The sequence below is a fragment of the Melanerpes formicivorus genome, unplaced genomic scaffold (assembly GCF_026170545.1).
Source record: "Melanerpes formicivorus ecotype bairdi unplaced genomic scaffold, bMelFor1.0.p_v2 SCAF_18, whole genome shotgun sequence".
NCBI lineage: Eukaryota > Metazoa > Chordata > Aves > Piciformes > Picidae > Melanerpes > Melanerpes formicivorus.
Window position 1 is genome coordinate 2,770,544 of NW_027142370.1, and position 16,911 is coordinate 2,787,454.

Sequence of the window (16,911 nt, forward strand, 5' to 3'; positions counted from 1 at the left end):
ATGCACTCTGTTGGATGCTGCCTCTTTATGACTTTATTTGTTACTCAGCTCTGGAAGGATGTTAATTATTGACACTCCATTCATTCATTTTTCATGTGCATCATTCCTGTGAGATGAGGCACAGGCAGCCAGTACCAGAACAAGAGGACATAGTCTCAGGCTGTGCCAGGGGAGGTTTAGGTTGGATGTTAGGAAGAAGTTCTATGCAGAGAGAGTGATTGCCCATTGGAATGGGCTGCCTGGGGAGGTGGTGGAGTCACCATCATTGGAGGTGTTCAGGAGGAGACTTGATGGGGTGCTTGGTGCCATGGGTTAGGTGTTTAGGTGGGTTGGATTGGTTGATGGGTTGGACACGATGATCTTGAAGGTCTCTCCCAACCTGATCTGGTCTATTCTATTCTATTCTGTTCTGTTCTGCTCTATTCTAAATGCACAATAGTGTAATACAGAACCCTGTGAAAGGCTCCAGGTTGTTTATGCATTCAGTTAGGTGTTTTCTTATTGCTGTCAAAGTAGCTTTAGGAGCTCTTCTTCCAACAATAGCAGAAATAAGTAGTTCTAGGGATGCATTGCACTGAAAGCAGGAGAGCACAGGGTAGCTAGAAGTAGACAACTGAAGCTTCAAAGAAAAATTTACACTTCTTAATGGAAAAGAAATCAATTAAGCAGCAGGGAAATTGTGGCAGGTACATTGTGCTGCAAAATCAGAGCATCCTGTATAATGCCAGGGGCAGACTCTGCTGCAAATATTGATCCCCACTGAACGCCCAGGAATTCAATCTTTACAAAACATACCTGACTGGGCAGCCCCATGAAAAATCTCCTTTGCTAAAATGTTGACCTGCAGAACACTTTTCAAAGAATTGAGAAAGCCAGGGCTTAAGTCCTTCCAGGTAACTACAAAGAAGGAAGCTGTTCTTCAGCTAAGGAGGGTTAGGTCCTTAACCAAGTAACTGTTCTGGCTGTAATTCATATTGAAATCAGCACTAACCTCCCTGTAATGATCAGGGCTTTGTGTTTTACATAGCCGGGAGGGAAGGCTAATCTACACTAACTCGGTTCCCAGCGCAGATAACAAGGTTCCCTAAAGGTTTCTGAGCAAGTTTAAATCGAAAATGCTGCTTCCAAACGAGGGGGGCAACAGCAACTGTCTTCAGTAAAGAGCCATGGAGCTGTTTGCTAGAGTCTTGAACACAGAGAAAGCTTCTAGCTGTGCATCCTTTGGATTTGTGCAGCACTGAAAACCGTAGAACCATATTGTTGAATTGAAGTAAAAGACAGCTTCTCTCTTGGTGCTAGCCGAGAGGCTTGCTCGCTCAGGCTGCCTCTCGAAGCTGTCTACTAAAAGAGCAAATCTCATCATATGAACATTAGTGAACATCTGTACCTTGGGCTGCTCTGGTAGCTTTGCAGGATGGGTGACTCTTTCTTTTGCTTCCCTTGAGTTATTTCTATTCCTGTAGTCTTTAAAGGTGAGTGGGGTTGGTACTTCCAGAGCCAGTGTCCCCTTTGGGGGGGCAGACCTGTAAGGGAGCTGCTAGCACAGGTCTCTGTGTTTCAGACATGACTCTTGCCTCTGTTATGGCTTCTTGCAACACATGACTGACTGGACAGAGTTAATCTCTCACAGAATTTGCACATGCTGGGAATTTTTTTCTCTTTCTCTGTTTGAGACATTTTTTGTGCCTGCACTTCCTGCTAAATGCCTGACCGTCACAGGTACTCTTTCAAGTAGCGGCAGGGTAGCCCAGCGCCCTTGTGACAGGAAATCAGAACCCTTCACATCTGCTTGCTTGCTTTATTTTATTAACTATTCCTTCCCCAAGAATATTTTTTTGCAATTAGGTCGATTGCTTCCCCCCCACACCCTACAGGGGGAAGAAAGAACATTGGATTACACTTCTTAGCAGCAGCATCCTTTGAATCTCTGCCAGATGTATGACAAGCACTCTGGACTATTGCTCTGACTGTCCTGGTATCCTGTGAAGAATTTCAGCTGATTCTTCTCCTATCCTGAATGAGGGAAAGGTTTCTGGGACAAATGACTCCCACCTTCATACCTTGTGGCTAACTCCTTATGGAGACTCTTCCAGGCTGACTTTGCAAAGAGTCCACCCTGAACTTCCAAGGAGAAATGACACATCACCTGCCTGTGTGACAACCAGGCTTTCATTTTCTGAAGGGTTTTCAGGGAATACAACAAGGCTGATGTAGGAATGCTGCCTTCCTGAAGCATTGCTAAGCACCATCAGTGCATAGGCTTGTGCTTAGCAAATGGAATGGGCAGCACTGGGATAAAAGTGCTGTGGAAGACGTCACCGTGTGCTGGCTGAGCCCTAACCGGTGCCTGGAACGTGCCCTTCTTGTACCTTGTCTCTGTCAGAGCTGGATTTCACAAAGAGTGAATCAGAAGAGAAGAAGCCAGAGCTCAGAGAAACACAAAGATTCCCAGTTTAAAACTTAATCTGATTTTCTACATCAGTGAAAACCAACTATTGTTAGGTGCAGTGCTAAAGCCACTCCTCTGTTAGGAAAACACAGCCTGTGAACCACCAACGTGGACCTTGGGTTTATTTTCCATCGCTTCTTTCCACTTTAGACTGCTCTCCACACAGAAGAAAAATCAGTTTCTTTCCCATAGCCATCTTTGTGCAAACTGCAGCTGGGAAGGGAGAGGCATGGTGGATACTTTCATCCTTGGGCTCCAACATCAGCCATGCCCAGGGCAAGGGGTGTGGGGGGGGCAGAGCTGCTGCAGCCAGAGTAGTTCACTGCCACATTGTGATGCTACCTACAGGGCTGTGGAAGCTCCTACCATCACCTCTTATTAAAGGCTTCTGTTGCCAGTGCAGGTGAAGAGTAAGTTCTGAGTCACAGCTCCAAAGGCTGGGTGTCTGTGCAGGGCACAAAGGTGCAAAAAGCAAGAGTTTTATTTTTGTGAGTTACTAAGTCACTAAGCTGCTGGGAGATATGACCGTGTACATGCAGACAAAGCAGATCTGCTGACCAGGCTGCTGCTTTACAACTTATTTTCTCAGTAGAAGCTGCCTGTTGAAACAGGAAAGGAATAATAATCAAAGATAATAAAATCACCAGAGCCTAATGCGGTGCCCAGCTCCCCATCAGGCTCAGCACCAGAACAAACAGCAGTGCCCAGCTCCCCGTCAGGCTCAGCACCAGAACAAACAGCAGTGCCCAGCTCCCCATCAGGCTCAGCACCAGAACAAACAGCAGTGCCCAGCTCCCCATCAGGCTCAGCACCAGAACAAACAGCAGTGCTCCTTCTCACCTGCAATAGCCTCCTGGACCTGGTGAATAACCTATCTAGTTATCGTATACTCTTCCTCACTAGCGTGCTGAATGCCATTATCAAAGATGTCCTTACATCTTTAAATCTCATTTAGAAGGAGAGCCACAGCCAAGATGCTAATGAGCTCGCCTTAACTGTAAACACTGGGCACTGATAAGAGTGAAACTCCATCCTCTGTTCTCAAAGAAGTTCTTACGTGGTGGTTCCTACTTACACCGCTTTTTATCTGATACTCCTTCACTTCTGCTCCTAGGCAGGTTAACAGGCACCTGAACAGACAAATAACATCTTCCTCACACCCCTTTGGCAGAGATTGCAAAATATTTGGGGGAAAAAATATTATTGGGGGGGGAGAAACCCCAACAACAAGACCAAACCCCAGCTTACTGAGCAATCAGGTGGAGGGCAGCTTTTTCAGGCTGGAGCAAACTGCTCCCCAGCACTCCCATGAAGCCATCAGCAGCTGGTACTTAAATGCTGATGGGACATTTTTTAGCATGTGATAAGTGTGAGCTAGCCCATGGTTTTATCAGTGGTGGTTGCTGCCCGCTGCTGCTAAAAAAGGGTTGATTGTGATCATTAAGCTGCAGGTAGGCAGTGCCTCTGGACTGTAAAATAGGAATGTTAGTGCGTGGTGATGAAAGCAAACTTTGCTCAACACCTGTCTATATATATTGCAGGTTTCAGTGGCTGCCCAGTTGATCCACTCACTCTGTTGTCTGGGAATAAAGAAGTGGTAAGTAAGAACAACTGAGACCAAGTTTTCTCTTCTTTCCTTTTCTTCTTTCCTTTCTTTTTCTTTTCTTCCCAGTTGTTTAGCCTCCAAACCCAAAGCTCTGCTTCTGCAGCCCAAGGAATGGCAGCAGAGAGCTAACGTGGGGAACTGGAGTGGCACATGAAGTGTCACCCACTTGTTAGCATTTTCACCTCTCAAGTTCTTTCAGCTGCATTTTTATTTTAAGGAAGTGCTTTTAAAAGAATAACACTAAACCACAGTTCTAAAGCCAAGGTGTTCTGCTTTTTGCCTGCAGATAACCTGGTTACTTTTTATGATTGAGAAGAAGGAAAAAAAATAATCAGCAGCTGTCAAAAACTCTCCCCCCCAGCCCTGCCTATAGCAGAAGAAAGCGTGGGGTTTAACTGCTATTGGGCTTGGAAAGAAGTGAGATTTCACCTCACAGCCATCAGTGGTATTGGATACTGGAAAATGTCTAGGATATGATTAATGAAACATTGGAAGGAGACACTGTCAGCCGGTGTGTTAGCATAGATAGCGTGTGAGGTCTGGCTGCTGCTCCATGGCTGTGGCAGGGTACTCCTGATGGAAACATTTCCCTATGCTAATCCAGTTTGACACACGGAAGTAAAAGGAATACATTAGCCTAATGCAGTTAGCTCAACTAATGTGGCAGTAGGCAGAAATCAGCTGGTTTCTCAGTAACTTTTATTAGCAGCTCTTCCATTTGATCAGTAAGTTGTTTTTAATGCCATTAACTTCTGCTTTCCTCTCTCGGTTCTTCGCTGCGTGGCTTTGTGTTCAGGCTGGGGTAGCTGTGCTGGGGGTCATGGTTGGTGGTGGGATTATTTCATTGCTGTCCTTTTCTTCTAAGAAAACAAAAAAGGGAATTGTTCTGTTGTAACACCTGGTAGGCATTTCAGGTAGTTCAGTGATGTTTCCTGGCTCTGCCTCCTCGGTGGCAGTGTTTGGTGCTTTGCTTGGCTGTGAATGCAAACCCAAACCCTAATGTTTGGGATTCGTTCTCCTCCTGCACGTGCTTAGAAATTAGTGTTCTTCACTGGTTTGGTTTGTTTAGTTTTGGTTTAGGTTGGCTCTGTGTGAGATTGAAGCTTGTGGGTACTGAGTCTCAGGGATCCAGAGGAACGAATAGTGAGCACAAAGCTCATTGGTCTTTAGCTTTCAGGTGTGATTTTCTTCCCTTTTGCTGCTACATTGCTGAAAGTTTACATCCTGGCCAAGCCTGCCAGCTTCTTCAGAGAAAAAGCCCCAAGGAAGCAGCTGGTGTCAGAGCAAAGACAAGACTTGCTCCTAGCAAGGCTGAATCATTGCTGGGGTTTCTTTAAGTTGTTGCCTGTTGCACCTGAGGCTTTGTGGCTGCCATGGAACAGGTTCTGGGGCAAAATTAGCAGCTGATGTAAAGCTACTGAATGAATTCCTGCTGGCTGAGGATCTTCCCTTTCCTGTCTCTACATAATGTGCTGCTTTGTTGGAAACTATGTTTGGGGGGGGGGGGGAGAAGACAGTATTTCTTTGAACTGTGTATAAGAAGGATTGCTATGTAGCTTACTCCTGTGAAGTGTGGTGAATATTCATATTTACTAAGTCACACAGACAGATAGGAGGCTATTGATAAATTCCCTTTTAACATAAAAGCCATAGCACAGTGGTGAATGGCAAGAAAGTGATGCATTGGTATGGCAAATCCGAGGGTGAAGGAGAGAGGCTGAGAGAGAGGCAAAGCCTGGCTGGATCCACAACTTGGTTTAGAGCTGCTGTAAGCAAGCTGTAGGCACAGGTATGGTCGTGTCAGTGGTTGTTGTAGTTATCCCCAGCTGGTTTTGAAAATCCTGCTGTTTCACCTTGGTTTGATTGGATCTGTTCCCCTGGAGGTGAGGTTTCTTTAAGCCTTACTGCCTCGTAGTTTTTATTTGAGGCACAAGGTGGCCTTTCAGCGAGCTGTCACGGGTGGAGAGCTACAAACAATACTGCCCACGTGGTGGGTCATATTCTGTATGTTAAGTCCAGCAAAAATAAATACATTTACAACTCTTTCTGATTTAAAACTAAGGAGCAATGAGAGGCTAGCCTTGCAGCAGAGGCTCTGCTGTTACAGACCAATGAGTCACTGAGGAATGCACACAGGGCAACTGCATGACACCTAGAGCTGCTCAGATAGCTCCGCTGGGACTTTTAACTCTTTGAAACACTGCAGTGAGAGAGCCAGCATGGATGTAAAACCAGCTCTGGCTTTGACTTCCTCACATTTTATTTCAGAGTTTGAATGCCATTGGTTCCCACCTCTCTTCCCTTGAGGAGCAAGAGGATTCAGTTTCTTTTGGAGCTAGTGGGGATGTCACACAGCTAGCATTTTCCGAAGGCGAGGAAAGTCTATCCTCACGACAAAAGGAGCACACACCCTGGTGTGAGAGGATTTGCTGTGAGGCTCACTGAAACGGGCTGGGTTACAGCTTCTGCAGGCATTGGTTTTCAGACCTTTGCAATATGCATAGCATATTCTGACCTGCCACTTTCAGCAGGAAATTAGCTCCCATTTCAGCACAGCTCGGAACAGGGAGACACCCAAGGCAGCAGTGCTTATCCAGACATGAGCTCTGGGAGTACACCCTGGGTGAGAGCAGCCCGGCCAGTGTCCTGCCAGCTAAGGCAGGAAATGGCCCTGCAACGCTGAGGTAACTAGGCTGGCACAGGTATGGGCAGAGCTCATCACTCTGGGCACCTCATCCAGCAATTGTGGCTATGCTGCTTTGGACCCGGACCGGTGCATCCAGCTGAACGTAGCTCCTTGGTGCAGAGCATGTCATCACCAGCCCATCCTCTCTCCATTCTCTAACCTGTCCCTTTGCAGCATAGTGAAGTCTCCCGTGTCCAAGAGTAACCCTCTGTGTTCGAGTTTTCTTAGGCTTTTACTCTACTCCTGATGTCATCCTTTCCAAAGGCTTATGTGGGCTGCCAAGGAGCAATGCAGTTTGTTTTGTTGCTGCACTGCTCTGCTCCTCCACAGCACCCAGTTTGGTTTTCTTCTGAGTATTTTCTCAGGATGCTAATTTGGGTATCTTTGTGCCAAGGAGGAACTCTTTGAAGGGAAAACTGTAGAATGTAGATTATCCTTGTAGCACAGCGATTAATTAACAGTAAGTAGCTGTGGCCAGGACTCCACCAAATAGAGGATCAGGTGGCTGTAAACTATCTTCTCAGCTGTTCCTCTTAACAAGAGTTGGGATCTGGAGAAAGCTGACAGCTTTGGTAGAGCTTCAAGGATCCGGAGGGTTCTGCTTTCATCAGTCCTTGATATTTATCTCACAGAATGGGCTGTTCCAGTAACAGCTCTGCAAACCCAAATGCACAAGGCAAATGCTGTACAGACCTCCAGCATCCAAGTTTGAAGCTGCCCAGGGCTCGTGAATAATTTCATATGCATACCTGTAAGAATAACTTCCTGCACAGAAGTGCTCACCTCTCATCCTATGGCATTTAATCCCATAAGGCAAACCCAATAATATCACATGACATACCTGTGGGATCCTGAGCACCTCAGGAACATGAGAGAGGGTTATTATGAAAAACTGCCCTGCTGAATTCTTGGCTGAGGGCAGTTTATTGAGGAGACACAGAGACTGTTTGCCTGCTGAAGTTTTGAAGCTCCAGTTTCTCCAGTGAATACATCAGCTCAGTTTCCATACAGTAATGGTGCAGTCTGAATCCTTCATTTCCATACTGAGCGTAACAGAAGAGCTGCAGAAGTGCTGATGGCATCTCTGGGGCTGCTGCTGCCCAGCATATTCTGTATCTCTCCACGGGGGGAATATGTTGTCAGTGTAGCTTCACAGCTGAGTTTCCAATGCACTTTCATGATTGTATTTCACTGAAGAAGTGCCAAGCAGGTTTGGGTTTTTTTTAGAGCTCTTTAACTGCTGAACATGTCTAAATGAAACTCGTCTGACAAGACAGAGGTGCTCTGGCGTGGGTGGGGCTTGGAAGTTGTTCTGGCATGGGTGAGAATACTGGAGTTTGCTCCAAGCAAATGGAAACCCTTGTTGAAGCAAGGGAGACCAATTTTTCTTCCAGCTGTTCTGAGATCTTTCTTTTTGTGTCTTGAGAGCTGCTCTTGATCTCATGCCACAGATGTCCAAGGCATAGTTTTTGTTAATGGGATTGTAGAATATTTTTTGCTGATAAGGTGGAAGGGGAGGTAGTCTTTTCTTTGTGGAGTGCCAAAGAACAATACCCTCCTCTGTTACACTAAGACATGATTTGGTCTGTGACATTTCCTTCCCAGCTAAGGAGGAGGATGTGGGGCTTATTGATGTGGGCTGGGAGAAGACATTTTCACTATCAGCTACACAAAAGATTATGACTAAATGAATGACTAATTATACTCCCTTAGAGTGCCTGCTAAATGTAGGTGAGCCTTGTTTGCAGGAGCAGGAGGGCAGCTCTGGCACTGCCTTTTGGAGAATGGGCACAGGTGCCCTGCTCAAGAGGAGCACTGCAGGCAAGTCTGCCAGCTGCACCAATGTCAGATTGGTGGCCATGGGGCAGCTTTGCCCATAGCACTGACAAAGTGCTGATGGAGCAGAGAGGGTGGAAGAGGTGGTTCTGTAGTTGAGGCTATTCTAGGTAGGGTTCACTTCTCCTATCCTTTCCACTCAGTTTTTGGGCTTGCTGACTAAGCTAACCAACAGCTTTACAAGCCTGGAAAGGTAGAGGTATTGTCATGTGTTGCCTTTGCTCCCCATGGTCACCTTCCCTCTTTTTCATGTCCCTCCCTCTGCCTTCTGATATTGGTGGAGCAAATCATGGAATTGTGGAATTGTTTCAGTTGGAAAAGACCTTTAAGATCATTGAGTCCAACCATCAACCCAACACCACCATGGCCATTAAACCTTGTCCCAGTGTGTCATATCTACACATTTTTTAACACCTCCAGGGATGGTGACTCCACCACCTCCCTGGGCAGCCTGTCCCAATGCCTGACCACAAATAAGAAGGACTCTCCCAGATTTTGGTTCAAGGAACATCTGCCTCTTCCTCCTGTGCCCGGGCTAGAGCTGTCATATGTGCTTGCAGCTGTGAGGGCAGGATTTGGCCACACAATGTCCTTTTTTATTATGATGATGATGATTTGTTAATATTCCAATGCATGTTAGATGTGCTGAGAAGGGATCAGGAAGGAAGAGGTTCAGAGAGAGCCTGCATGAGATGGGTGAGCCTGACCTTGCTGCCACTATCTCAGCTTCACCTGCAGCATTTGCAGTTACAGGCACAGTTGTTGACCTACAAATGGCCACTGCTGTCTAATATGCTGTAGTCCAGTTGTTCATCAAGCACCATCCTGGAGCATGAAACCCTGGGGTCTTCCTCCACCTTATTCAGGTCAGGTTCCCCTCCCTGCTTCCATGGGAATGAGCCAATAAAGGCACCAAGTTTAGCATACACTTCCCACACTAGGCAATGTGTTTAGGAAGAACTTTCTTTGCTAAGGTCTGTGCTCTGAGTCACCAGGCTGGTAAAGGCAGCCAGCTGAATGCAGAAGGGCTAAGAAAGTAAGAGAGTCCTCTGACATTTTGCACTGCAGAAAGGGGATAAAATGAATCAAAGAAATGCCTAAGGTTTGGAAAGCAGAGGAATCTTCTCCTCCATGACAATTGAAAGTGAACATAAACCACAGGCATGAGATGGGAATATTTGAAACAAACAACTGATGAATCAGTTTCATAAACAAAAGAACAGTTCAGAAAGATTAGCAAAAAGCTGTGCTTGAGGACAAATTGCTTCCATTCCATTGCTCTCTCTTTTAAACTTCATCATATTTCTCCCTGGTGGAAACTGAGCATTTTGCCTGCATGTGCCTTTTAATTGGTACTGCTTTGTTAGTCACAGATCATGGCTCCCTGGCCCGAGGTGGAAAAGCCTGAAACCAATAACTATATTGGGGACTCATCCAAACAAAACCAGAACATGGCTGGGAAAGAAGGAGAAAACCACAAAGGTAATGGCTGCTGACCTGTCACAGAGACACACAACTTCTGGGGCTCCTTGGAGAAGATGGGAAGTAACTAAAGTGGGCTTCAATGTTCTGTTTCATCAGGCAATGTGGCTTCCCATGGAAATAAAGGGGAGATTCAACCTGCATTTTCCACAATAGCCTTGATAGATGAGCCAAGGCCAGAAGAAGAAGACCCATGGGCCCTGCCAGAACTGCAGGACACTGGGGTCAAGTGGTCAGGTAGCCATTCCTCAGTAATTAACTTACCTGTATTTATTTGTCCATTACTTCTCTTTTTGTCTCTGTTATTTTCCTGATGTGATATGTGCTGCAGAGCTGAATTTTTCAGAGTCAAGGAGTTTTCAGCTGTAAGCTCTGCACTCTGCCTCGCCTCCCCCAGCAGGGAGTGAGGATATTCTATTCAGTCAGTTAAGAATGATCTGGAAGTCATGCTGCTTACCCTCCTTGAAACACAGGGAGATATGGAAACCCATCTAAAACTGGTATGATTTTATATCTAGGTTCTCACTGGTCTTTCTTTACTCAGTGGGATAGCTCTCTAAGCCCAAGGGTCAGTCTCAGACTGCATAAAGATTTTGTTACACACCAAAAGCTTCTACATGGTAAAAGTCAGGGAATGATCTACCTGCCTCTGCAGTTAGCACTGCATTAGGAACAGCATTCTCTTGGGTTTAATCACCCTCTGGGGTCACAGCACTGTCTTGGGCTCTGTGATCCCTGCTTGGCCACTAGGCTGTTCCAGACAGAACACCAGATGACATCAAGCCAACCTCTCATGCCCAATGCCTTTGTTTTGCAGAGCTGGACAGAAAAGGAAAAATCATTCGTGTGCTCTACGGGATAGGGAAGTTCATCATGCTGCTGGGATTGCTCTACATGTTTGTGTGCTCTCTGGATGTGCTGAGCTCTGCTTTCCAGCTGGTGGGAGGTATGAAAATGTCTAAAATGTCAAGAAGGGACTATGAATGAGACAGTAACTTTCATCTGAGTGAGTAAAGTGCAAGTACTGCTCTTCGAGATTTCTCTCCACAGGTTTGTGTGTTGAGATGCTGATTCAGAAGGAAGCAGCTCTGCCGAAGCCTGATCTTCATTTCTTTGAGGGAGTCTGTTTCTCACGTTCCAAAGATGTAGGGATTATTGTCCTGTTACTTCAGTGACAGTTTACATATAATCTGTGCCCTGTGAAAGACATTTCAGCAAGTTGAAATGCAAAAAACAATGTGTGCTTTTGGTCAAAGCCTCCAGCAAGGAAATGTCCTCCAGACCCTTCAAAGGAGAAAACCACTGAAAAGTATTTTTCCCTTTAACCCATTCCCAAGGGCTGAATTCTGCTGATGGATTCAGAGGTGGTTAACAGTGAGACACCTGAGCTCCTGGGTATCTTTTTTTTTTTGTCAACCCAGAAAGCTACAGAAGCAGAATTATTAGGGATTATTAACATGGTTTTTTCTTCATGCAGCAACCAGAAATGTCACGGCAGGAATACCAATTGAGTCTACGCATGTGTGGGTTTCTGTCCTACAGTCTCTCCTCTGCTGGCTGTGGGTTTAGGTGGTTCCCTGCAAAGTTCAGACATTGCAATGGGAGAATGCAAAGTATTCTCTGATAACTGAGAAGCTGAAAGTTCAGGAACTGAGTTTGGATCCTTGAGTTACATCATCCTGGACACTTTTGTAGGGGGCGTATACGAGTATTGATTAAACAGCTGAGCAATCTTTAATTAAACACTGATAAGTCCAAAGGACTTTACCTTGCACCTCCCTCACTCTGAGAATATCTTCTCTTTTTTTTTTTTTTGTAGGTAAAGCAGCAGGGGACATTTTTAAAGATGATTCAGTGCTGTCTAACCCTGTTGCAGGCCTGGTGATTGGAGTCCTGGTGACCGTTATGGTCCAGAGCTCCAGCACTTCCTCATCCATTATAGTCAGCATGGTGTCCTCCACATGTAAGTCTGCTTGCAGTATGCTCCTAGAGATCACCACAAAGCTTGGTCTGGGCTGCAAACATTCCCTCCTGCCCTTCAAGCTTTAGAAGCTTTGGCTGTCAGAGTAGAGACTGCAGGACAAGGTTTTCACAGCTGTTCTGCTGATATAAAATGAAGTTTTAAACAATAACGATACAACTACTAGCAGTAACTCCACAACTGCAGTGAGAATCATGGGAATGCATGGCACGGAATGCATTCCTTATGGAAGTGCATGCATGCTTTTCTCCTGCTAGCCAGATACTGAATTGTGTTTGTTCCTGTGGCATTGCTCAAAATTCTGCAGGAGGTAGGAAAAGGCCTGGGAAAGAAGAGACTTTCCCAGAAGAGAAAGAGGTGCTTGGGGCACCATCCCTGGAGGTGTTTAAGCCCAGGCTGGATGAGGCTCTGGCCAGCCTGCTCTAGTGTGGGGTGTCCCTGCCCATGGCAGGGGGATTGGAAGTAGATGATCCTTGTGGTCCCTTCCAACCCTGACTGATACTATGATACTTTAATTCACTCTGGTCCTCTCATGTGTGGTGAAAGCAAGAACCATGGGATGCAGTTTCAGCAGGAATCATGGGACTATGTGAACACCATGGTCCCAGGGGGCTTGACTAAAGCAAACATATCTGGATTGGAGCATCTAATCCCAGGGACATCAAGAGAAGTCAGGATTCCTGACCTGATCTAATTGGGGATGTCCCTGCTGACTGCAGGCAGGTCAGACTAGATGACCTTTGGGGAGTCTCTTCCAGCCTGGACCATTCTATGATTCCATGATTCCAAGTGACATTAATAGATGTTAATTTTCCTTGGAGCAAAGAGCTTGCTGCTGATCTGATTTTTTTGTGTTCCATGCTTCCTTTTCTCTGCTTTCTAGTGCTGACTGTGAAAGCAGCCATCCCTATCATAATGGGGGCAAACATTGGCACCTCAGTTACAAACACTATTGTGGCACTCATGCAAGCTGGGGACAGAAATGAATTTAGAAGGTATTGTACTCAAATACTAGATCTGAAAAAGCTGCTCTTCTTCCTTCTTTGTAGGTTTGCTTCCTGTATTCACTGTCACTACTACATGGCCCAAAATCTGAATGTCTGGCTAGGAAAGTCACAGGCCTGGCCATGGACAAAGTATAATGCAGTCTGGATGTGTGTGTGTGTGTGTGTATACAGCTAAAGAAAAGCACATTGGGAGCCTTTGAAAGTTTTGTGGGTTTGCAGGAATCCACCCTTTGAAACTCTTATCCTGTACAAGGATAAATTTTCAACTGCTCCTCCTGTACCACCCACCTTTGGTTACAAGAAGTCAACATTACAGTATTTTGGTCTAAAAACCTCCAAAGCTTTCAGTGTTTAAGGTTTTTTAAGTCTACACTAAGCAAGTGTAACTGTAGAGAAGTGTTGTGAGTGTCAGGTGTATAGAGTGACTGTCAGGTATATACAGTGACAACCTTTGGACTGCCACTTGACAGTATCACTGAGAGAGGTCATGGCCAACTGGAGATGGGCAGTAAACTTGGGAGGGATATGAGATGTTGGCACCTTGTCATTTATGGCATGCCAGACATATGAAATACACATAGCCAAAGCCAAAGCCAAAGGACACAGTCTCAGACTGCACCAGGGAAAGTTCAGGCTGGAGGTCAGGAGGAAGTTTTACACAGAGAGAGTGATTGCCCATTGGAATGGGCTGCCTGGGGAGGTGGTGGAGTCACCATCAGTGGAGGTGCTCAGGAGGAGACTTGACAGGGTGCTTGGTGCCATGGGTTAGTTGATTAGGTGCTGTTGGATGATAGGTTGGACGCGATGATCTTGAAGGTCTCTTCCAACCTGGTTTATTCTATTCTATTCTATTCTATTCTATTCTCTGGAAAGATCTGTGGCTTCTCAGGCTATAGAGGAGAAGCTGGAAGGGAGCTGCCCATCAGCAGTTTGCAAGAGCATGCGAGAAGGCTTCCAAGAGCCTCCCCTGAGTCAGGGAGAGAAGGTCCCAGAGCAACACATGGCTGAACATTAAAAATGTACCAAAAATGGATGAGAGGCAAACAAACCTATGCTGTGCAGCCACCTCTTTCTTCAGACAAGTGCTCTTGGCAGCCTCATGTTAAGCATCACTTTGGCCTTTTCTAGTTTGCCTTGTCCTACTCTCCTGGCTGGCTCCTTCACTCAGTCGATGGTGCACAGAACAACTTTCCACTCTGCAGCAAAGTAGCTGCCTCCTGTGACCCTAGAGATAAAATTACTCCCATCTTGAAATATGTTTCATCCTCACTTCTGAGATTTCATAGCTGACTGATGTTGTGCACATGTTGTTTAATTAAAAGCAGCTCTGTTTCTCAATCTCTCCTGCAGGGCCTTTGCTGGTGCAACAATCCATGATTTCTTTAACTGGCTGGCAGTGTTTGCACTGCTGCCCATTGAGGTTATCACTGGCTACCTCTACCATCTCACCAATGCTATCGTTGAGTCCTTTCATCTTGAAAGTGGTGATGATGCCCCTGAGCTACTAAAAGTCATCACTGATCCCTTTACAAAGCTCATCATTGAGGTAAGCTCTTTCCTTCTTCAAGGATGCTGCTTTTTTTGGTTCAGTCACAGGTCATCAAAGTGGTCTGAATATAGGAGGGGGAGACTCCCACTCACTTCTCCCACTCACTTCTCCCACTCACTTCTCCCACTCACTTCTCCCACTCACTTCTCCCACTCACTTCTCCCACTCACTTCTCCCACTCACTTCTCCCACTCACTTCTCCGCCCCTTAGCAGATGGATTCTTCTTTTAGTACACGCTTCATAAAGCCCCAGGTCTATGTTTCCTGGGTTATTTCCCCCCACACACATTTCACCTTGATGATGATAGCTCTAGCTAGGAGTGGGCAGGCAGATGAAGACAAGCACAGGCACATGGGATGGATGGGAGGGCAGCTTGTTGCCTAGAGATTGTCACATATAACCAGCTGGCATAACCTGGCACATCCAGAAGATCTGGATGGGACCTGAAGAGATGACACTGAAATGATGTGAAACTTACATCTAGAGGGATGGATGGAGGCCATGCAGAGAGATGCTGAAAGCAGAAGCAAAGGATTTAGGCAGTCATCTCAGGGCAGTTCAAACAGAAAGGGTGAGAGGAGGTGGTGGAGGATCTGGGGGGAAGGAGACACAGTGCTTGTGCACATAGGGTCGTACCTTTTTTGGTGAGTAAATCTCCTGCTGCCTGCCAAGCAGCAACTCTAGCATTAAAGGTGGTCATGCAGGCTTAACATAGCTGAGCTTCCACAGAGGGTTATTTGAGCAGAGCTGATGCAAGCTGGACTAATGCTTTTCTTCTTCTTCTTTTCAAAGCTTGATAAATCAGTAATAAATGCAATTGCTACTAATGATGAATCAGCAAAAAACAAAAGCCTGGTAAAGGTCTGGTGTGAAACAAACACTTCTGTGGTGAGTATCCTGCCAAACTCATTGCCAAGCTGATCTGTAGCTGACATTTCTTATCAGAGGATTGTGAAAGCAGAGCCTTAAATTAGTGTGGTATTTTTATTCAAGCAGGGGAAAAATGAAAACAATTTAGTTTGGTTTCTGCTCCACTTAAATGAAGGTTGAGGTAGTGGTGGTGAGCTTGCCCTGGCTGCTTCCAATACCACGCAGGCCCTTGCTTATCAGAACTGGTGGTCTGGAGCCAAGTCTTTGACCCCTTTCACATCCAAATGCCTTCAAACCCTGATACTCCCTGGAAGGAGAAAAAAATCTGCAATGTAGGCCAAAGAAAATACCTTTCCCCCACCATTTATCTATTGATCTAACCAGCTTTAGCCTGACATGTGTTAGGGTGACCTGGTAGCAGCTGGTTATTTGCAGCTCTCTTGGAAAACTGCCCTTGGAGAAAGCCTCTGTAGGTCTTGTCCCATTGTTCTCCACCCTGGCAGCTCTGCAGCTTGAAGGAGTCTGTTGGCTAGATTTGTCACCACTGGGTATTTTGGTACACTGTGGAGCTGAGTGTTTGGTTTGTGTTGTTCAGCTAACTTACAATTAGAGCATTAAATATCCCTTGGATCTCTAATTAAACTATTCTACCTGCAAGTATGTATAGAAAAGTAATTCCTTAAGTCCTGAGGCAGAAGATACCTTAAGGACATGCAGCAAAGGTTAAAATTAAGTGCTTGAGTTTTGAGAGGAGCCCAGATCCTGTTGAGTGATGGTCTGGGTGGCCTGGGAGATGTTATCTAGGGAGACAGAGGCAGAGCTGTGCTCATGTTGAACTGCTCAGGTTACACTGCTGAGGAGCTGGGTGTTTCATCTCCAGGAAGTATGACTTGTGGGCAGCCCACACCTGGCCACCCCTTTGCCCCTCTGCTCAGGCAGGCACAGCCTAACTCTTCACTGAATCACAGAATGTTAGGGCTGGAAGGGACCTCAAAAGCTCATCCAGTTCAACCCCCAGCCAGAGCAGGATCACCTAGAGCAGATCACACAGGAACACATCCAGGCAGGTCTTGAATATCTCCAGAGAGGGAAACTCAAACTCTTGGTGAGGTGTGAGCCCCCAAGTCCTGTAGTTCCCTCACTCTTAGAAGACAAGTCACTGCATGGGAAGTGTAGGCTGAGAGTTATATTTCCTTAGATAGCAGTTTTTCTCTTTGGCTGTGTGACTACTGCCCAAGCATGTAATCATACTTAGCAACCACACGGCCTGACTTGAGCCTGGGGGGGGAGAATTATAGAATCATTAAGGCTGGAAGAGACCTCTAAGATTATCAAGTCTAAGAAGATAATATAAATGATTTATGTTCCTAGTGGGTTAAACTCATTTCTGGCAAAAGATGCTTAACCAGACCTATTGCAGAGATAACTACCTGAGGATCCCATA

The 16,911-nt window shown here is 45.9% G+C and overlaps 1 protein-coding gene across 2 annotated transcripts in view; it reads left to right on the plus strand.

Annotated features, from left to right (window-relative positions):
• Positions 1-16,911, plus strand: part of SLC34A2 (solute carrier family 34 member 2) — a 29,237-nt gene that overhangs the window by 3,154 nt on the left and 9,172 nt on the right. For both annotated transcript variants that reach the window (XM_068149325.1, XM_068149326.1), the window contains exons 3-10: positions 3,991-4,046; positions 9,945-10,059; positions 10,159-10,296; positions 10,877-11,005; positions 11,879-12,022; positions 12,924-13,035; positions 14,398-14,593; positions 15,390-15,485. In XM_068149325.1, coding sequence (XP_068005426.1) covers positions 9,954-10,059; positions 10,159-10,296; positions 10,877-11,005; positions 11,879-12,022; positions 12,924-13,035; positions 14,398-14,593; positions 15,390-15,485 — 921 coding nt within the window. In that variant the 5' untranslated portion in view covers positions 3,991-4,046; positions 9,945-9,953. The remainder of the gene's footprint in view (positions 1-3,990; positions 4,047-9,944; positions 10,060-10,158; positions 10,297-10,876; positions 11,006-11,878; positions 12,023-12,923; positions 13,036-14,397; positions 14,594-15,389; positions 15,486-16,911) is intronic.